Consider the following 23,030-nt stretch of genomic DNA (forward strand, 5'->3'; position numbering starts at 1 on the left):
AATAAAATGTTAAACACACTAACATATAATTAAAAGTAAAACAATAATTTAATATAATCTTATCGTATTAACGAAAATCAAATTGGTAATCTAATAAAAATATTTATAAGATCATTTAAACTCTGTTAACCTAATAATTCAATTTATATTTATAGTGTTTCTAAAAAAGAAAAGCTATATAAATATATATTTTATTTTACCATTATTTATAAAATTTCTTTTCGTTTTAAAAAAAATTATAGAAATCTTTCTCGAATACACCTTTATTATCTCAAAGATATATCTCTCATTTTAATTAATGTATTATTTGTAATCTATGTGTTATGTATCTACAGATTTATGGTGTATCCTAAATCTTATAAATAATTTTTATAATTTGAGAAAAATTATAGGTATAAGATGTAATTAAATGTAATAATTTTACTTATAAAAATGCAAAATCCAACAAAATAAACGGAGTATTAGTCCAGGTCTGCGTCTCACCTTGTCGGGTTAACCGACATCTCATTCCAATCAAAAGCCCCATATAAAATCCCTAACCGGCCGGAGGCAATCGTTCTCCTTTCTTATCCGGCGATTGGCCGTTCAAAATATCTACGTCGGAGATCACCATCCCTGAACGTAACACCTCTTCTCCCGTGCTAAATTTCGACCGATAGGTTTTCAGCAAGTCCGCCTTGGTAACAGGTAAATTCGACCGTTGTATTCGAATTGAAATGGTGATTAGGTAGTCAAAGTCGGCTTATTTGAATTCTGAAATGACCTGAAAGTTTATTTCATAACTGTTTGCACTAATTTCGAGTTCATTTGTTTGTGGTAATGCAGAACGGAAGCTGACAAAAAGAGAAAAAAGAAACAAGTTTTCATTATTTGTCTGGATAATGAGTTGACGTGATAATGAGTAGACTCTCATTTAGGCCACGTCCACTTGACATTCACAAGAAGTTACCTATTGTAAAATCTGTAAAGGATTTTGAAGATGATGATTCACAGTCCAATACCCGCAATCAAATCATTCGTCTAGCTGCCGAAGCGGCAGATATTGAGGTTTGATGAAATCAAGTTTGATAATACTGAATTCTTATTCCTAGTTGATTGTTAATGTTGCATGGTTTGAATGTGTATGTTCAGCGTTAGTAGAACACGAAGCTCTAGAAATATATTTGAGTATGCAGATGAAATGACTGTTTAGATGTTCATTTTCTTCCTCAATAATGAGAAAGGTCATGCCGACATTTAGCTATTAAAATGATGCAAAAAATGAGTATTGGGTTCTTCATACGTTCTGTGAAATTTTTAGCCTAGCGGTAAGTGTCTCTATTTGCAGATAATTTACTGTCAAAAACCATAATAATTCAATGAATTTGGATTTGGTGCCAAGAATAGCTTGTTAACTAAAGTGCATGTACGGATGTAATTCACATGCTTTGGTTAAACAAAGGGGAATTAATTGTCTTGAGAATCGCCTATACAGAGTGTTGGGCAATGTCTTTTTGGTATTTTGTTTTCCCTATTATTGGAAGTATAATGCATACCATGCAACTCAGTTTCTGTCTTGAACTAAAGTCAGATATTCTACGACATTTATAAAAGAATGCTCAAAACATTGTTTGTTGCACAAATTTATGATAAAATAAGTCATTATGCTAAAGAAAGGTACTCTGAAGCTTGTATGACTGTGTTTGAGGGCTTCTATTGGTGTGATGTACTTATCTTGTTATCTCAAGTTGACAATTATATACTGTTAATTGTTAAACATAGAGGAGGGTTCTGGTTTTCTTAAGCAAATTAGTGAACATATCCAAAAAAAAGGAGGTAATCCATTCAATGTAGTATCTAGAGACGTTTTCCAAGTTTCTTAAGAGATGCATACTTTGGACTTAGTGCTTTTTAGATCAGCTTCTGATATGGTGTTTGAATTGTTTCTATTTCTAATTCTCACTTGAAACTCTGTTTTCATAGGAAAATCATTTTATGTATTGTTTCCCTTTCGCTTCTGCTGGTCTCTAATTAAAATAGGAGATCATAAGTCATCAGAAGACTCCTCATTCTAGAAATGGCAGTAGTTATTGTAGTTTTAGTTTTTACTTAGGTCAGTGTTACTGATGGTTTAGTGTTATTGAATGATAAAAGTATGAGCCACCTGACAATCATTTACTTGCTAAATGTGGTCTTCCTTCTTTTGTTTTGAATGATGAAGCGTGGACTGCTTCTTCTTTTATTTGGTGGTGTTCTTGAAGAGATGCAGATCTTTGGAATTGTAAAGTACTTGTTGTCAGAATTTTAAGGCCTTGATAGTTTTAATACTCTGTATTTCCCCTAATCAAAGTTTTCAGGCATCTTTGGTGTGAAGGTGTTTTTGGGGAAACCTTTGTTGTGGGACACTAAGGTGCAATGTCTGATTACTACGGGTTATGATTTTCTTAATATGTTTAACCTTTTCTTCTTTTGAAGAACGAGAAAACAAAGTGAAGCCATTTTTAGTTCCATCACTGTGGAATATTGCGAGAAAGTGATCTGTGATAATTAAAGAGTTCTCCAAGTGTTTCTTCCCCTGAAGTGACTAAGGCATAGCCATAAAACTGGTATATCCTAAATCGAAGGATAGTTTGAGATGTTAAGTCTGTTGCTGTGCAGTGCATTCAACTCCTTTGGGAAATCGGCATCTTTTTTTAAGCGAGAGATGAAAAATTAGATGTTCAATAATCTATTTTGATATCCTTGTATCTTAGATGCCATCAACTTACTTTCAGAAGTCTACTTATCTTTCTTTTTGTCGTTTTTAGAATTTATATCAAGAGATCTCTTTTGAGAGAAATTGTATCAAGAGATCTTGACATTATTGGGTTTTGCATTATGAGGAAACTGTTCTTGCTTTGAACTCCACTGGAAGTTGTCTACTAGAATCATAGAATATTTTCGTAATTTTGAAGTTTATGGTGCAGAATAAGATGTGGAATTTAGGTTTGATATCTGGATAGGTTGTATTTTTGGCTAAATTGATTATGCTGGAAAAATTTATTCCTTAGGTACAACAGACTTCTAGCAAGAAGTTTATTCCTGAAATACCTATACCCGAGTATGTGGTGGTGGATACATATGAAAGAGATTATTCACGCACTTTTGCTCAGCCAACATCTTATATACATGCTAGAGGAGGTACGCGAAGAATATGACTAGTATTTGATTTTCTTCAAAGTTGATAGTAACCTCTAAACCTTACTATATGCTGTTTATTCTTTATATTAAAAAAGAACTTACTGAAATTTTGTTAAATTAACTATAGCCCGAGCCGAGATTGGAGAATTTGTTGAGTACGATCTTGACAATGAGGATGAAGATTGGCTTCAAGACCTAAACAGAGAGAGGAAGGATCTTGCAGCTGAAAAGTAAAAATCTTACTGTACTCCTACATGTATATTGTGTTGTGTTCATTATCTGTTTAATTGGTTGGTGGCAGTCTTTTTTTCATTCTTCCCTCATTAATTTACTTCTGAATGATTACTTATTACTATCTGTTTCTCCTGTAGTTGGTCTTCCCATCTTCCTTGTTTGCACTGTTTGATTATTTTTTTTACTAGTAGTACTTACTGGATTAATCGTTGCACTTCTGTGGATATGGTAAATTCTAGTACGTGCAACTATTCATTCTGTCAAAAGAAGTAAGACATGCTAATTTCACAAAAAAAAGAGAAGAATTAAAACCAAAAAAAAAGGATTATGGATATTTCCGGTGCAGGCATCATTATAACTCATCAGCACTACATGTGACCACGATACCAGAACTTAGGCAACCTAGAAATCAAAATTTAAAAAAAATAAGGAGATAGAATGATTCTGCACCCAAGGGAGTGGCCTGGTGGTCAATTAAGTGGGAAGAACAGGTTCAAATATCAGCAAAGACAAAAACAATAAGTTTGTTTTCATATGCCGAGCCTTGATTGGTAGAGCTACCGGTGTCTGTGCTGGTACCAGATCCCCGGTAAAATTAGTCGAGGTGCAAGCAAGTTTGCCAGGACTCCACCATCCAGTTATAAAGAAAGAGGAGATAGAATGATTCCATTATATACTCATATTACAACTTCTTAAGCTATATATTAGCCAATCTAAGTGCTACACAGATAGTTGTTAATAAATCACGACAGCCCAATTTTAGGGAAAGAGCCTCTCTCTGATCTTGCCAGTGTTGTCTGAAGTGCTCCGGTGTGCTTCAATAATGGAAACCTGACTTCACTTTTGATGCTTTGAACCACATTGACGCTCAAGCCATTCTTCTGGAATCTTTACATGGCTCTGGAGGTCAAAGCTTGCGCAGGCGAAGGTGATCATAATACAAGAACATGTTATATGACATGGGATGTTCAGAGCAAAAGCTCATTAATTTTTGGGATCTTCTTAGATTACCTACCTTGACCTTACCTTGATCAAGAGTCTTCTGCGTATTGTCTGACAGTCCATATTAACTAGCCCATCCATTTTGTAACCTGATTTTAATCGCATGTGAGGTACAATTTCTTATATGCCAAAAACTTGTTTGTCACTATCTTTTTTTACTTAACTTAGTTCATTAGCTCTAGCAGCATAGAATGCTTTATTTCCTTAGTTTAAACCTTACAAGTTCTCCTATAGTTGACTAACTAACAGACCAACATTTGTTTGAGCACTTCTGTTTTCCTTGTTGCTCTCCAACTCAGTCAGACTGCTATGCCCTATTCCCTCACACTGCTATCTGTCTTCTCTATCTCATTGTTATTCTGTATTTTGCTTCAAATATTTTTCTTTCATCCTCAGCATTTTCTCTAATTATAAATTATCTTCATCTTGTAACTATCCAATTATATTAACCTTGTTCATGATTTGAATTTTGGATTTGCTTATTCAGACATTACTTTTTGCCTGATATAGGTTGGAGACCATTCTGCACAAATTAGAGGTGTTAGATCACAAGGCCCGAGAAAGAGCAGGAGTGATTACTCCTACTCTTAACTCACCTATCCCGGTGCTTCTAAGTTTCGATGCTTCTGTTGAGGTGAAAATGTCTCTGCTTAATATGTTCTGTTTTCTGGTTTTACTTTTGACTTTTTGTTGCTTTGTTATTTAAAAGGATCCTTTCGAGTAGTTAATACTGTTGGTTTGGTAATAAGTTTCGTCTTTTTGTTGTTAATGTGGACTTTGTAGAGAATCTATGTTCATCATATAGTTTACCTCTTATGTTAGTCTGCGAAATTACAACAGAATTCTTAGAGGCAATATGTTGAATGATCAGAAGAAGAACCAAAACAATTTCTTTCTTTTGTAGTCCTTCTGCTTTTGTTTCTTGACTAAGTGATCTGATGAATTAAATGATCTCAAGGGATGCATGGGAGGAATATTCAGAGGATTCATTATGTGCTACAAGTTTTCTAGTGCCAGTTAGTGTCTCTTTTGGTTGTTTGGTTCACTGTTTTCCTTCTCTTTTATGTATTCGTGAAAAAAAGCCTTCACATAAAGCTGTTGAATTATGGATGCAGTTATATTGCAGAGTTGCAGAAAGTCACCGATGTTGTGGTATCCCCAATGGTTAACTGTGTGTTCTACAGAAAACTACCAAAATTCAATGATAATTATGTTTAGCTTCTGGTCTTTGATTGAAGAAGGGTTACTTTGAGACGAAAGAGTTCGATTCTTATACATGATGGACTTCTCATACTTCCAAATATTTGTTAAGTAAAGAGATAGGTTCTAATTTTAATTAACATGAAGATTACTGTTAACTTCTAAAATTCTTAGTTAAGGACCTGAAGAGGTGATATCAGTTCTAAGACAGAAATCGTGTTTAACTAAAAGGACGTATCATGTAAAGAAAGTTTGAGATCATTGGCCTTCTTTGGCATTTTTTACTGTCAAGTTGAAAATTTCTGTGTTCTGGTATGCGTTGTATCAGTTCAATAGAAAGGGACGACATCTATTGTAGGAGGTGTCTGAAAATTACTGTGTCACTGAGAAGCATCAGTCTGCAACTTATGTCTATGTTTTGAATCTATGCCCTTTTTTATCTATGGAGGCAACATTTTTTTGGGGGTGGTGGTGGTATATTTTAATTTGTTCAGTTATAAACACATAACATGTACAAGAGCTAACATGTACAAGAGCTTTCTGCTTCTTGCGTGATCTTAATTTTCAGATGTCATGACTGGTTTTCTTTTGTGAGATTAATTTGCTTCTCTGAGTGTTGTAATTCAGTAGTTTTACTTATTTTCTAAAGAGAGTTGGCTTGCATTGAGTCTAACGGTTGTCATTTCTTTCTTTTCCTGAAATCTAGGCATTGCAATCTCTAACAATCAAATATGGAGTTTTCCAGTCAATTTATACTTACTGGAAAGACAAGGTACCTATTCCTCACCAATTTATGTTGTGTGATACTGTGATTTAACATCATTTTATGTTGTGTAATTTGATGAAGAAAATGTAAATGGGATTCCAGTTGGAGGGATTATTCTAGTTGGTATTGATACTGATATCTGTATGCATACATGATACAACAGACATCTATGAAGTTCCTCTCCACTTATTCTTATACTAGAATGATCAATAGTGGCCATTGTAATCAGTAAGTCTACAGATGAACCTATCCTGTCAAATTTTAGATCATGTTTGTATCAGCAGCTATACACAATAGGTGCTAATGCAATCCTTTTTGGACAAAAAATTTCAGTTTGGATCGTTTGGGATGGCTGAAACTATGTATCTTAAATGGTTGTGAACGGATATGTGGCTTCTATTAGGTAATTCGTTCTGATAGAAAGAAGACCTCATTTACTGGATATATATAGTCCTAAGGATTATTGTTCAAAACATGTATTAAACAAATTGTATGGTGTTTTAGTTTAAAAAATTAAAATAAAATAGAAGTTCCAAAAAAAATTGTATGTGGTTATATCACTTGATGTAAGACTTCCTATTTTTTTGTTTTTTGATAGCTGTGGTGTCTGGGATAGCTTGTGCCTCCTATTTTCCTTTTTTCCTTTTTTTAAAAAAAGGAACTTCCTATTCAATTTTAAAGATACTGGACTTTATATGCATGGTGATAAGTTTCTTGATATCTCAATCATTGTTCAGTTATGTAACAAAATGCAATGGACTTCAAGTGCTTGACTAATTAATTGGTGCTATGATGTTTTCTTTTTTATTATCAGCATTGCTAGATTTTTAGTAATTTATTATGTTAAAGATGAATCTAACACATCTCTTTTTCTTGGAATTCACATTTCTGTCTACCAGCGGGAACGGTGGCAGAAGCCTATTCTTCGGCGTTTGCAGGTCAAGTTTTGATTTCTGTATTGTAATCCAGATATAAATGATTGCATTGGTGTTACACAGTACATATATGGTTTATCAAGCATTCTTCCTTGTGTTCCATAACTCACTAGTTTGTTCTGTAGAAAACATATGGATAAGGTTCCCTAACCCGATTTTTCTCTGATGGTTTTATTATTTGAAATTTTATTCTTCAGACAGACTCATCCAGAAGAAACAGTAAAGAGATATCTTGAGTTAGTTAGCCTTACAATTTGTTCTCATCAGGAACCTCTGGTGTTGGATGTAGATTTGGAACTTTAGGAGCTGGGTTAATAGGAATGAAGAAGGAAATAAATAGGGATATAGCTCCTTGAATTTACATTCTTATTAATTTCAATAAGTACCAAGAAAATTTGCATAAACCAATTGATTCCCTCTTTCTGTTTTGGCCTTCTCTTCTCTTCTTTTCTCTTCTACGTCTACCTGAGTTTTTCCAGTATTTAGTCTTCTTGTATGTTAAATTAATTTCCTCTTATGACAGTTAATTACCTCAGTCTTTGTCATTTTATTCTCAGTTTGCCTGGCTATATCAAACAACTTTACTGGTTCTCTTTGATTGTTTTGGGCCTTTAATAAGCATCAACTAAAGCCATGACCATATTCTTCTGTTGATGTTTTCTTTCATCGCTTCACATTATTTCAACATATCCTTCAAGCACTAAAAGAGATTTTCTGCGTGTTATTTTGTGAAGTTACTCTTTGCCATTAGAAGAGAAAGCTGGACTCATATCATGCAATAATGTTAATGCTGTCTAATTTTTGGCCATACTTGTAGAAGAAAATGCTAAAATGTATCAGTGAAGCTCCTTAAAATTAGAATTTGGTATTTATGCTTCTTCAGCACTTAATGCTACACATTCCCTTTTTTTAATATCCTGTCCTCATTCTTGACGATGAGTGAGATATTTCAAATAGAACGTTTTTGGTTGTTCTCATATCCCTCAAAGCTAAAAGTTCCGATGTTGCATCCACTGTTCATTTTTTCTGTCTTGCTTTTTCCTGTCTGACTGATGTTTTCGTGCAAGAATTCTCACATGAAATATTGTTGCATCATCGCTCCTATTTGCACAATTTTTTTCTAACATATGACTGGTGATATCTTTCCTATTGAAAAGTTTAAGGTTCCTTTTCTTTATTTCATTTTGGTGGATTTTTGATATATGCACCTCGTAAGAGATCATCGTATTTAGATTTGGTGTTCTGTGACTCCATCAGTTACAAGTGATTACATTCTGAGTTTCTGATTGCTTTTTCTACCTTCATTCTTGCAGCCTCCTCCACCTGTTAGTGATACGAATCCATATAATGTATTTAGGCCAAGGGAGAAGGCTCACAGGCTTCACACAAGGAGGGTATGCGACTTTGGTTACTTTGACCTTAGATATTCTTGCTAAAACATCGGCCTTGATGATTAGTTGTTATGAGGTATTTATTTTACTTCCCTTTTTCTGTCATAGATGCAAAGGAGGGAAAACAATGTGCAGTCATTTGAAAAGCTTCGCCAGGTGAGTGGGGAATTACAGTTAAGAGTTTTCAATTTGTTTCTTCTGCACGTGCTGACAACTAGAGAAAAAAAATCACCACCCTCTAGATTGCCCTGATTCATTTCTGAACCATGTCGCTCCCTGATTCTCAATTAACAATGTAAAGGAGAGTTGACCTTTTGCTACTAAGCTTTTGTAACTATTATGCATCTACTTGATGCCTGCAATAGAACTAATTACTTCATCAAAAAAAAAGAAAAAGAAAAAAAAAATTACCAACAGTGCTTTCATTTGTGGTTGTGTGATCGTCTCCTTGCCCTGCTTATTGGCCCAGCCACTCTTTCGTCGCAGATCTGGCTCTGTGTCTTTCTTAGTCTGCTCGTGACCCTTACTATCAACTTTTTGCACAACCAAGTGACCTTTCTTTATCACCCTCATTTCGTTCATTTTATGTACTTTTAGTAGTAACTATTATCCAATCCATCTTCAACTTCTGCATGAACATGCCCAGGCCACTCTTTCATCACAGATCTTGCTCAGCATCTTTCTTAGTCTGCTCATGACCCTTGCTATAAAATATCGGCACAACCAAGTGGCCATTCTATGTCACCCTCATTTCCTTCAGTTATGTACTTTTAGTTGTAACTATTGTCCAATCCATCTTCAACTTCTGCATGAACATGGTATTGCAACACCAAACCAGAATAATCGCGACTTTTTGTGTTTCAACCTCCCTGTTTCCATAAATGAATTTGAACATCTTTTTAAGATGTTGGAATTTAAGGTGCAAATTGTAGGTCACTCATGCCAATGTTTTTGGTGCCTACACCTGACATCAATTGCTTATCTGATATTAATTCTCTCAAGTATAAGATGATTGTCTTGGTGATATAACAATGATGAACTAAGTTACAAAAGCTGTGTTGCTTGACTTGATTTCCTCTAGCATGCCTCCCATATAATAGGTTAGAGGGATACTTTGCATCTCGTACAGAGGCTCTGCTAAATATTGTGTTGACTTCCTTTTTTTAAATTAAATTGTATTATATAAAATCATATGTCATATTCTGCAGGTTAGGCGCAGCCTTGACCAATCAAAGACCATTCTTGAGGCTCTCATTAAGGTTTGTCTTTCTGAATTAACCAGTAAAACAGCCCATGTTTCACGTGGTCATGGAAAAATATAAACATTTTTCCATATTCAAGAATATACTTCAATTTCTTTTCTCATCTTAAACTTGCTGTTTCTCACACATAAAAATACTTCAATTGTTATTATCCTTGATGAAGAAGCCAAGTTTTTATTATAAATATGAATGAATTTTAAATTTTAAATATTAGCAACAAAAAGTCATTAGGAAGACGAGCTCCTAATTAGCCTTGTAAGATGAATTTAAAATTTTTATGTTGCAACTTCTTTGGTTGGGTTAAATTGTGTTGGAATCTTATTCTTGAAAGGATGTATACCTTGTATTTAAAATAAACAAAATTAAAATACAAAAATAAAATAAAAAATGAAAATTGATTGAACTATACTTGTATTTTTTCCAAATTTAAAATCAATTGAATGTCAAGAGTTATGCTCGTCTCTCACAATGACTTGTCCAATTAGTCTTCTTTTCTCGATTGAATTATACATGTTTTGCTACATATGAAAAAAATTAAAAAGGAAGCTTCTTTTCCTTTTGGGGGGTTCTTGCTCATAAGTAATGGTGTGATTGTGCAATAATGATTGTAGTTAATCTGCATCATCACTAGAGCACTCTCACCATTTTAACCATGGATAATTAGCTTTCCTGATTGTTTGGACAGAGTGAAGGCATTAAGTAATAACTTTGTCCTCTTATATAGTAACATTAAAAAAACTTCCTGAATAATAAAAGTACCACAAGTTCGAAAGAACAAATTTTGAAATTAATAAATACTAAGTTGCTCAGACTCGAGTATCTGAGACGGGTCAGATCCTTTATGACCTAAAATTTAATATATGGGGATACAGATCCATATATGGATAAGGGTGCGGACTACAGGTCAGATCCTTTATGATCTAAGTTTTAATATATGGGGAGATGGATAGAGCTATAAAACCTAAATTATTAGATATTATGTGGAAAACTTGAGGAGAATTCATCAAGAGGAGAATCTTGGAAGGAGATAAAAGGAAAGAGAGGGAAAATAGAAATTTATAAATACAAGGTATTTCATTTTCTTCAATTTTACCTTAATTTTTGTTTTGATTACAGAAATAATTGAATTTGTCTAGAATTTCTCCCTCGAATTTGGTCAAAGTACCCAAAACCAGTTGCCCAGATCAGGTACAGATCCCACATTGACACCCACACCCACATCGTGTCGACATTGGTGCGGCACCAAACGTGAAAGAGTCCGAGCAACTTAGCTTAAATAAGATGAAGAAAAAAATAGGAAACAGCTAATTTATGAGAGAAAAGGTAAATGTGTTGCAAAATAAAGATAAGCAACAATTGTTAAGATATATTGCATGATATGATACAAAGTGCAGTTTTAATGAATCTAATAAGTTTACAATTTGAGGAATTATTTTGCATAAGTTCATATGCAAATTTTGCTGCTACCTGTCTACTTTCCTGAGTTGGTTTATATATTTTCTATATATTACAAATTGCAAACAATCAAACAATGTCAAAACTACATAAGCTACTTATAAGTTTGCAGTTTACTTATTTTGGGTGGAATCGATTTCATATTATTTCTCCTCTTTAAAATCTGTCTATCTACACTACTACAACCGGTTGCTTTTGGCCTATTGCTATGTCCGATAGGCCTATTGCTATATTTGATACTCAAGAAGGGTGACACTTGAGGGTGACATTCTTGACTAATATGATCATGTCTTTTTGCTACAGTCTTAATAGTGTCTCCATTTATAGGACTACCATATGGAATGTCAAATGATGCCATTAAAACGACTATTAATTATTTAGGGTTATGGTAATAAAAAGTTGTGGGGCAGTGAAAATACAGACCATTAAGTCAACTATAAAAATATGAATGAGTGGAGTAGTAATTGACACATTAAATTTTTGTACAAAAAGAAATAGAAGAAATTGCTCAAAAGAAAAGAAGAGAAAAAGATAAATAGGATTCTTGGCCAAAGAGAGATGCGACATCACTCCTCTTTTACCATCTCTCTTTGGCCTAGCTTTAAGTATATATGGACTGCAATGTGGAAGACTTACCAAAAAAATTTCAATGTGAAGATATGGATAGCATGTATTTTTGTGAAGATATGGATAACATATACTTTTATCGTTCTAAGCTTGTTAACACAAAATAAAGAACCTCTACAACGTCCATCTCTCTGATCACTTTATCAGCAGTTTTCAACTCCTTTGATGTGATTATATGCAGAGAGAGGAGAAGAAACGAGAAGTTGTGGAGAGTGAGGTTAGTCTTCAGAGACTTCAGATGAAACACAAGGTATGTAGAGTGGTATTTTCTTCTTTCTCCTTTGCAACTTTTATGCTTGTAATACCTACTTGCCGAAGTGATATTGCCATTTGACAATCCACAATGAAGTAACTTTTTTTGAGTCACAAGTCATAACAGGAGACAACATTTTACGAGTATGCCCTCTCTCTTTTTAATGATGATTGCTTTCTGAGTTATATGAAATTGAGTCAATTATATTACATGCTACTATGAATCAACTCCATTTGCTGTACTGGAAAAGAACTTTTTTTAGAAACAGTATTGGAAAAGAATATTTTGTAATCCATTAATAGTTGGTTGTGCTGAATGGGCTGGTGATGAATCATTTGGATAGCTTAAAAGTGGAGGTAACTCTTTATGGCAAGTACTATCTTTGATTGTGGCCTGTGGGACAGATCTTTTTTAGCCAACTGCCTCTTTGTCAACTGCCATATTGCCATGACCTCTTCAATGTAACATCTTTTAGCACCATAACTGGTTCTCAGCTCTTTGGTATAAGCTTTAAGGTCATTTATGTGCAATGCGCTTTGATTCTGAATGAATAGTAAGTTTCTTGGTTTCCAGAACGAAATTGAGCTTTTCGAGGACACGTTGGCTCTTCCTGGATTTCCTTCCTTCCCAAGTATGTTTGGTTCAAGTGAAGAGGAATATGTTGACTCGGATGATGCTGCTATTAGCCGTCCACATGCTCAGTTTGATGTGTCGCCAAATCTTACCTTCGTTGACTCAAAGCCAGTGATGGTGTCTGCTGGAAGCATGAGGCAAGAGCGAGAGTTGAAACGACGACATGTCCCACCTGGATGGCTCCACAAATTGGTGCTTGCCTACTCTTTTGATATTTCTTTTTAATCTCCTCTTTAATGGTTCATATATTCACATGAGTTGCTTTTGTATGTAAGCATACATTGAGCTTAACACACTCATAGTACTAAACTAATTACCAGACTTTACTCTTATTGGTTTGCTGTAGGATCCAAATGAGCCACTTCTCCTGTTTACTAAACCTCTTGATCCAGAAAAATTGGCTGCTGCAAGTATCAAACCTCCAGGTTCTTCAATGGAAAATGGCCTAGCTGGACGCACATTCAACTCTCGTGGAAGGATTGGTCGAGGTGGCAGAATAGTGTTCGATAGATGGAACCCACTTATGCATACTCCAATTGAGTGTGCCGATGCATTAAATTCTGCTCATCCCTGATATAACCAACCAATCCCATGGTTCTTTTGTCCATCCACATTTAAGAGGGGGAATTCGTGTTGTTTTTTCAAGCTTTTGAGCCCTTGATGAATTTTGACGACACTCTTTTGTCGAAAGTGGTGAGGACAATGTGTCCTTTGTTTCTTTTACTGCTGCAGGATGTATCACTCTAGTTAATTCTTGTGTCGGTTAAAGAGGGAAATCATCTCTCTGCCTAGTGTTAGATTTAATGTCCAAGATGATAGGAAAATAGAGCTCTTCTTTCTTTCCTCCTTCCTCCTACCATACAGAATGTCACGAAGTATATGCCTAGCTACAAAACGTAAGCTTCTATTGTGAATTTTACCAACCAGTTATGGTCGTACCTTGTGAAGAACTCACATTATTATTGGATCTTCTAGTAAGGTCCGGCCGGGCCTGTCTTTGAAATTGAAATCTGTCTGGATGCAGCTGAGAGCCGGATTCTATCAAATTATCATGTGATAATTTGTTTCTACTTTTGACACGATTTACTTACAGAAGTTAAATAATATTGTATGTCGTAGTATTAGAAATTTTGTTTCCTATTAGATGTTGTACACTGTATAAAATGGGCTATCATGTGTTGCTTCAACTGAAAAAAATACAAGAAAGGAGACTGTAAGTGTAAGGCTCCATTGTAACATTTAGAAAATTCCCAGCCGGTTGTTTGAGTAGTTATGTGAACTTTTTTGTTAATATACTGCACACAACAGAACGTGGTTGTATTTTTCTTCTATATAGGATGGGTCCCTTGAATCTTTTAATACTCTGTTCTTAATAAAATGTAAACGAATGGTTCTTTTCTTTTTCTAGGAAATGCAATAATAGGATACCATCTTTTATACATAAAAGGGAAGACAAAAAAGAGTAATCAAGGATGACAAAAGAGTTTCAAAATTAAGTAAAAGTGAGACTAGTCTTTTATTGGATAGAGGTGATAATTTTAAGATTAGTGTTGATGACACCATCTTTAAAATCATTAAATTATATTATTTACCGAAAGACCCTATCTTCCCATCCCACCCCTCTCCCCTCCCGCTCCCTAACTGTTGAAGTTGCTATAGGAATTGATGCAACAACTTAAGCAATTGCTAAAATTGTTGCGGCAGTTTAAACCAACAATAGATATTGTTGCAATAACTATCATATTTTAATAAAAACTAAATATGGGCTAGGCCTATTTAATGAAAAATGGTTGAACATAAAAGACATGGGTCCAAAAGTGACGCAATCCCAAACCAAAACACCATCAACAACAAGCTGACAAGAAAAGCCCCCCCCAAAAAAAAGAAAGAGGAAATGAAATGTCAAATCAATGTAGAGCTCCTTACATCACATTACTAGTAGTCTATGGAGCTCCGATGGTCCTTATTTCTTCAACATAAATATGGAAGAACTGCCTCGAACATGAGTGGTATCCATTTGTGTATTCAAAGATCTCACGAGCATCATGAACGGACTCTGATAAATTGTGAAATCTAAACTGTAATTTTTCAGATACAATACGCAACCATTGATTGAATGCTACAGAGAACTTGCATCTACATATTTTTGTTTTGAAGTGACAAGAGTTTTTTCTATATTGAATGAATGAATCAGTTTACACATACATGTATTATACAGTAGGCTCACCGACTTAACTCCCTAACTAACTCACATGTGCCATGTGCTCTTTCTAACAAACTTTTAACCACCTACAACAACTTCAAATGACTATATTGCAATGCTTCAAACATGGCTGCTTTCTTCTTTCTCAATACTCCCCCTCAAGCTGATGGTTGAAACTCACATCTAACACATCAAGCTTGGATAATAAGAAGTCATGTTGTCTAGTGCCAAGCCCCTTTGTCAATATATCAGCCAACTGCATGGTAGAACATATAAATTGAGGATCTATAAAATCAGACTTCACTTTGTCCCTAATAAAGTGACAATCAATTATACAGGGTTCCCTGCAATTTGTATAGCTGACTTACTATCTGAAAGGAAGTTTAATCGGAGTTGAGATGGATACATTTAACTCCTGTAACAACCCTGAACCACTGCTGCCATGCTCTTATACTCAGCTTCGGCAGAGCTTCTGCTCACAGTTTGTTGTTTCTTTGGACTGCCAAGAGATCAAGGATTCTCCCAACTTCATCACATAACCAGTCACAAACCTCTTGGTGTAAGGACAAGAAGCCCAGTTAGAGTCACAATACCAGTCAATTCTGTAACTTCATCTTGCTTCAGAAAAACACCAAGACCAGGAGACTTCTTAATGTATCTCACAATTCTAAGAGTTGCATCCCAATGTACATCTTGGGGTGTTGCATAAATTGACTTGGAGTTTGAACTCCAAATGTTATATCTAGCCTTGTTATTGTTAAGTAAATCAACTTCCCTATTAGTCTCTGATATGTTGTGGCATCATCCAACTCTGGATCATAACTATCACATGCGTGTTGATAAAAAACAAGACTAGTGAACTTGTTGTTAAATTCAACTAGAGTGTTATCTGGTTTTGCACCACTAAGGACAATGTCTGCAATGATTTGTAGTGCATATTTCCTTTGGTTCAACAAAATTCCATCCTTGGACTGCATCACCTCTATTCCCAAAAATACCTCATCTTTCCCAAACCTTCCATTTTGAAGTGTTGTTGTAAAGTGGACTTAGCTTCAACAATCATCTTAGAGCTTGCACCAGTAATAAACAAATCATCAACATACACCAGAAGCACTACCATATCACCCCATGCTTCCTTGTGAACAAAGAATGATCATGAGCACTTTGACAGTAACCTTCTTTCAGTAAAGCATTAGTGAACTTAATGTTCCATTGTCTAGATGCGTGTTTCAAACCATATTGGGACTTTTGGTGCTTGCAAACTGTGGTCTCCTTTTCTGTGAAACCTAAGAGTCAAATCCATATAAACATCTTCATTCAAGTCACCCCGCAGAAAGGCATTACTCACATCCATTTGACAAATATCCCAGCCATAAGAAACATCTAAACTGATGATTATCTTGACATCGCCATTTTTGCAATTGGTAAAAAATTTTAATTGTAGTCAAGTCCTTCCTTCTGAGTGTAACCCTTAGCCACTAGTCTGACCTTAAATCTATCCACCTCACCATTAGGTTTATATTTAATTTTGTACACCCATTTTGAGCCAACGACCTTTGCATAGAGTAGATGTTTGACTTAGATGAAACAATGTAGTCTTTGATCCATATAGGGGCTTGGATGTTCTTCATGTCTGTCTAGATATAGAAGGAATATCTATATGTTCCTCCTGAGGTGAGGCTGCTGGTTCATGTGCCTCTCCAACGGGATGCACATGTATGTCCTGAGGAAGTGTTGCAGACTCTATCTCATTAACAACTTTTTCTAATGTGGTTGCATCAGGTGGAGGATTAGCAGAAGATAACTCAGAAGTTTCTGGTGAATTCATAGGTTGTGCAACATCAGTAGTGACTACATCAATGATATGATCAGATGAGATACTTGCATCCTTCAGAAAAGGTGAGAGTAGAGGAAGGGGATCCTGTGACTGATCTCCTTGAAAAGGAAAAATGTTTTCTCTGAATATGACATCCCTGCTTCTGAATACAGTCTTAGTTTTCAAATCATAAAGTTTGTAGCCTTTTGAAAGCAAGAGTAACCAATGAAAATTGTCTTCTTAGCTCTTGCATCAAATTTATCTCCTTTTGACAATGTAGTGGCAAAACATAAGCAACCAAACACCTTTAAGTGATCAATATTAAGAGTCTTTTTGATACATCATCTCATAAAGAGATTTCCCATTCAATAAAACACTAGGTAATATATTTATAAGATAAACAACAGTCAACACAAGTACCCCAAAACCTGTTAGGTATGTATGATTGTATTTTTGAATCTCTTCCTATCTTTAGAATGTGTTTGTGTTTCATTTCTGCAACTCATTCTGTTGAGGTGTATACGGGCAGCTACTTTGATGAATGATTACATGATTAAGAAAACAAATCAGCCATAGAAATACTAAAAAGCTCAGTACCATTATCTGATCTCACAACTTTTATTCCGATACCAAACTAATCACAAACCATAGAGAGAAAGTGCTTGAAGACTACCACTACTTCTTTCTTAGATTATAATAACACCACCCAAGTGAATATACTGTAATCATCCACAATAGTCAAGAAATAGTGTTTTCTATCATATGTAGGACGCTTATGAGGACCCATACACCCAGATGAATCAAGTCAAACAAACTAGCAGATTTAGAAGTACTAACTGGAAGTCATAACCTACATTGCTTAGCTAATGGACAAATCATGCACTCTTGATGGATAATTTCATTCATCTTATGTCTCAATGTCTTCATGATTCCTACACAAGGATGTCCTAGCCTTAGATGTCACAATCTCTGATCATCCTCAGCCTTGATAACTGCTCCAAAGGTAGGTGTTATGTGATTCTTTAGGATATAGAGTACATCCACCTCTCTACTAATCCCTATCACCTTCCCATTGGAGAGCTCATGCAATATACACTGGTCAGGATAAAATGACACCACACATTTAAAATGCGCGGTGAATTTGAAGACTGAAAGCAAATTAAATTTAAAATCTGGAACATGCAGTACATCTTTCAACCAATGGTTTCCTAAGATCATTGTGTCTCCAATTCTATTGTCTGGGAAAACTTGAACCTTATTGTTCTTTGAATTATCTACTGATTTTGACTATTCAAAATTGCTTCACAATATGTTACATGATGTGAGCTCCTGAATCAATATCCAATCAACAGCTGAAAAATCAATTCTTACAACATTCATACCTGCTAGTGCATTGGCCTTGGAACTGTTTATTGCACAATACAACTTCTTCAATGCTTCATTGTATTGATTTCTGGTAAAATAATCTCCTGGAAAACTGAACTTCCCTTCTTCATTACTCCCTGCTTCAACTGTGACATTATTAACCTGTGGCTTGAAAACATCAGGTTGTGATTTCCTCTTGCTTCTGAAAGCTGCTTTGAGAACCTTGTGAACGGAGAGTGGGCAGAAGAGAAGGAGGTCCTCATACAGAGTCACACACTTACTTGAGCAGGGAAAGCCTATTATCATGTAGCAAGTGTTCTTAGTATGTCCTTTAAAACCACAATGTTCGCTGATAATAATCCCAGATCACCTGCTATAAGGATTGCCCTTGATGATGAACTTGTGATTGGTTGTGTGAAGCCCTTACTGATCTTTGATTATGATGGAGATTGTTGGAAACATTAGAATTTCTCCCTGCGAGCATTGTTAAAGGTTCACTTCCTGAATTTGTATTGCCTAATTTCCTTTGACTCTCTTCTTGTATAGCCATAGCATATGCCTGATTAGCGCTACGAACATTTGAATTAAGTAAATAGAGCAAAACTTTCATTCAATCCAATCAGAAATTGAAGTAACTGTTGGAAAATAGCATACACAGCGGAAGCATTCCAGAATCATACATCTTGCATGAATATAAATAACAATCACAAATAGTTATCACATACAAAGTATGCTGAAAATTAACTCAGGATTACCTCTTGAAGCGTGTGCAGATATCTTGAAGTAAATCCAACTCCAGTTCTATAGTCTTCTACAGTGATCCCAATCAACAATTGAACTCTCTCAATACTTGGGTGGGCAAGTATTGTATAGAATTCTCTAATCAAATCTAGGTTAGAAAAATCCCTATTTATAGAGATGTCTTCCTAGTCCAAAGAGGAGAGGAAAAACCAATTCTTTTTCTTTTAGGAGATGTCTTCCTAGTCCAAAGAGGAGAGGAAAAACCAATTCTTTTCCTTTTAGGAGATGTCTTCCTAGTCCAAAGAGGAGAGGAAAAACCAATTCTTTTTCTTTTAGGAGAACTTGAAAACACACGTTTTCCTCCAAAGAAAAAGAACGCTACTTTTCCATCTTCTACTAGAAAATAGGATTCTGAGTTCTAGTTAAATTGGGCACTGGAGGGACCACAGAATTTATTACTGAGGCTTCCTATTATGGAAATAATTCTAAATAATTAATTTAAATTATTCTTACCATAATAAATTACAAATCATTCCACTAAAAATTCGTAATTGAACTCCTCTATTTATTTCGAAATTCACCACTAAACACTTATTTGATTCCCCATGTTAAGATTACCGATACTAATCAATAAATTAAATTACTGACGAATTTAATTCAATGATTAAATTCTTTTAGAGCAATACTTAACTTATTTCATGTGCCAGATTCATAAATCTACCGGCCGGGTTTACACATGAAAACTTACAAGCTTCTCATAAAAGGTGTATCATCAATCTCTATACTGAGACATGGATTCCATCAACTAACTAATTATTTCACCAATATATATTATTATCATCCAATTTACCAGGCATATTGACCCATCTCAGAATCTCACCTTTTAATAAATCAAAATGATAAATAATATATACAGATCATAATCGTTATATCAAGATTAAGAATATAAGTACATTTAATAGTTTAGAGAATATGTTTTTATCAGTCAGTCTAAAACAACTATCTCTGCTTGGTCCCGTTCAATACATACCAAATGCACTAGCACGAGAAGTTAGAACTATGCCATTCTCATAATCAAGATAAATTACATTTAATCTCGTGCTACAATCTTTCTGATGATTTTGTCCAAATTTCCATCTATGATTGTGAACTATAAATTTTAACTTATAAGAACTGATGATTTAATCTTCTGTGTATAAGCTTAAACTCTATACACCAAATCATCTACTATATAAGTTAAGGACACATATATGACAATTGATCTATTTAATGTAACACTTTATTGAATTGAATAAATAAATAAACAATTGTTCAATATTAATACTATATCAAAACGCATGGTTAATAGTATATCCTAACAGTAACATCTGCTGCTCGAGGTGTTCAACATAAGGCATTGATGTCTCACAATCACATGAAGCATTCATCATCATTACATCAATCTCATCCCATATGTGTCGCATCTTTGAATAATAGCTTGTTGTTGTTTCCTATGTTAGCATACGAATCTCCTTCCACAGATAAAAAATCCTTGTCAAGTTTGATTTATCAAATCTCTCTTTGAAATCCTCCTAGATACTCTTCGAACTCGAATCATAAACTAGGCTAGTCATTAATTCAGGTGCAACAACTGCAATAATCCACGATAATACTACAACATCACATCTCCCCATTTCGTTAACATAACTCCTTTTGTATAAACTTCTCGCATAGGTGTCATCCACAAATCCAAGTTTGTTTTTGACTAGTAGCGCGATACACATCGACTTACTCCACACGCCATAGTTCTCAGGGCCTGTGAGCTTCATTGGAATTAGAGCAACTCACGGAACATCTGAAGCTTACAAATGTAGTGGATGATCATGATTTGTTTGAGGATCTACTAGAAGAACCTGTGTTTTGTGCATTCTATGTTTCATCCATTATCGAAGCTTGCGAACTTGAATCTCGAACTCGTCAAGCTGGATAATGCAAACGATGATATGATCTCAATCAAAATGCTCTGATATCATAATGAATTGTAATTTTTTCAGATACAATATACATCCATTGATTGAATGCTACGGAGAACTTGCATCTACATATTTTTGCTTTGAAGAGATAAGAGTATTTTTCTATATTAAATGAATGAATCAGTTTACTCATACATATATTATATAGTAGGCTTTTTGTGTTCTTGAATTATTGTTCTTGTTTCTATTTACACCTCTATATTAAAAAAAATTGCATTACTATAACTGTAAAATCATACACAAGGTTAGTTAAAAAATCATCCAGGTGTTTGCGACAACTATTATAGTTGCTTGATTATTATTTTTTTTGCAGATTTTATTCAATGACTTTCAAAAAAATAAAATAATTTTTTTCCTTCAAAAATTTTAAAACCCGAAGCAAAACAATTCGTAAAAATGAAGACAAAAAGAGAAATATAAGAAGAGCGCGATAAAAAATGACTTACGTTGACATTGATGATTGTAGCAACTAGGGATGGGCATAAATACTGACAAATCGAAACATTGAACCGAATTGATTCAATTTTTTGATTTCGGTATTTCCGTTCTCAATTTAGTATCAGTTCAATTTTTTGGTTACTTTGATATTGTAGTTTTATAATTTATGTACTTCGATATTTCAATTTAACCGAAATTTAAATATATTAGTATTATACATTAGGGTTCGTTTATGTTTTGTAAAGCTTCTTAGTCCACTGCTTATTGTTGGTTGTTGTTAGTATAGTATAGGTCTATTTAGACGAACAAAAAAGTCATAAAACATAAAATTAGAAAAAAGTACATTAAGAATGCCCATAACGAAAAAATTGAATTTATACATCGACATTAAACTGAATCGAATTATAAAAAATTGACCTGAATCGTATTAATTCGATTCAATGTTTGGGTATATCAAATCCTGTAATCAAATTTGAAATATTGAATGTCTACCCCAAGCAGTAACAAAGACGATAAAAGAGAGGGAGGGGGAAGGGGGAGGAGGAGGAGGAAGGGAAAAGGAATATTGAAAAGATAATGAAAGATGGAAAAATTTTAAAATTTGAAATTTAAAATGAATGAGAAGATTTGTCAAAAAATTTGTAATATTAATATACACCTAATTAGTAATTATTTCTAATAAAGTCCACTTCTCAATTAATCTCATTTGACCAGGTCAATACCATCAATTTTAATCTGAAGACTTGAATGACATATTTTACTCAATTCTCTCTTATTAACCTGGAACAATTTAAATAAAATATTTATAGATCTGGATTAGGTTTAATATATGTATTATGGAGTTTTTAGTTAAAATCATTGTTGAAGTATGATCTAAATTAAAAGTACATTCTTATTTATATAAGTGAACAAAAAATATCCTTACACTTTCTCAAAAGTTGCAAGATTCATCATTCTATCTATTTTTAGCAAAACTCACGCCACCAACAAAAAAATGTGTCACGTCGAATAATTATATGTACACATGATTAAGCTAGTCAAATTCAGTGATCTTTTTATTTTTAGAAATTGAGGGTTCAAAACATATTTTAACAAAATATATTCATATTCTATATATTCTTGTAAAAAATATGACCAAATACAATTCAAAATTCAAAAAATTAAAATAAAGTAATTATATTATTTAATTTTCACAACAAAATGCCTACATAATTTCACTAAATAATTGCATGTAGTATTTTTAAAATGATCTTTTTACATAATTTTTCTAACCATTGGAACCTACTATATATATATTTCAAAACTTCTGTATTATTGCAAGTCAATTTATTTGATGATGCAAAAACATATAAACTAACAACATACAAAATTTAAAATATGATAATAAAATATTCATTTTCTATCAATATCATTATTCTTTTTAGGTAATTTTGATCTTTTCATCGTGGCTATGACATGCCTAATTTTAATTTTTTTAAAAAAAATATTTATTTATTGGTTCAATCATTTTCTTAAAAGAAATAAACCGAAGGATTAAT

At 34.0% G+C, this 23,030-nt stretch overlaps 1 protein-coding gene and 1 long non-coding RNA gene across 3 annotated transcripts; both read left to right on the plus strand.

Annotated features, from left to right (window-relative positions):
- Positions 1-454: 454 nt before the first annotated feature.
- On the plus strand, positions 455-14,250 carry LOC107012019. 2 transcript variants are annotated; one of them, XM_015211726.2, is made up of 13 exons: positions 455-687; positions 826-1,047; positions 3,030-3,159; positions 3,287-3,389; positions 4,906-5,029; positions 6,302-6,367; positions 7,261-7,299; positions 8,610-8,690; positions 8,796-8,843; positions 9,896-9,946; positions 12,213-12,281; positions 12,858-13,109; positions 13,264-14,250. In XM_015211726.2, exons 2-13 carry the CDS (start codon positions 898-900, stop codon positions 13,489-13,491), a joined length of 1,341 nt encoding a protein of 446 aa, XP_015067212.1. In that variant the 5' UTR covers positions 455-687; positions 826-897; the 3' UTR covers positions 13,492-14,250. The 2 variants fall into 2 exon arrangements, with proteins under 2 accessions (XP_015067212.1, XP_027770614.1); XM_027914813.1 differs by having other exon boundaries at positions 3,039-3,159.
- Positions 14,251-15,182: 932 nt separating this feature from the next.
- LOC107009556 lies at positions 15,183-18,947 on the plus strand. The gene is made up of 2 exons (XR_001455432.2): positions 15,183-18,392; positions 18,484-18,947. It is a non-coding gene; the product is annotated as an uncharacterized LOC107009556 (long non-coding RNA).
- Positions 18,948-23,030: the final 4,083 nt, after the last annotated feature.

Source organism: Solanum pennellii, chromosome 2, assembly GCF_001406875.1.
Source record: "Solanum pennellii chromosome 2, SPENNV200".
NCBI lineage: Eukaryota > Viridiplantae > Streptophyta > Magnoliopsida > Solanales > Solanaceae > Solanum > Solanum pennellii.

Bases quoted from the DNA above. Each gene is read 5' to 3' on its own strand.
- LOC107012019 (XM_015211726.2), top strand. From the start codon at position 898: ATGAGTAGACTCTCATTTAGGCCACGTCCACTTGACATTCACAAGAAG. The intron at 5,030-6,301 runs GTGAAAATGTCT...CCTGAAATCTAG, and splicing joins GTTTCGATGCTTCTGTTGAG to GCATTGCAATCTCTAACAAT. The intron at 8,691-8,795 runs GTATGCGACTTT...TTTCTGTCATAG, and splicing joins ACAGGCTTCACACAAGGAGG to ATGCAAAGGAGGGAAAACAA.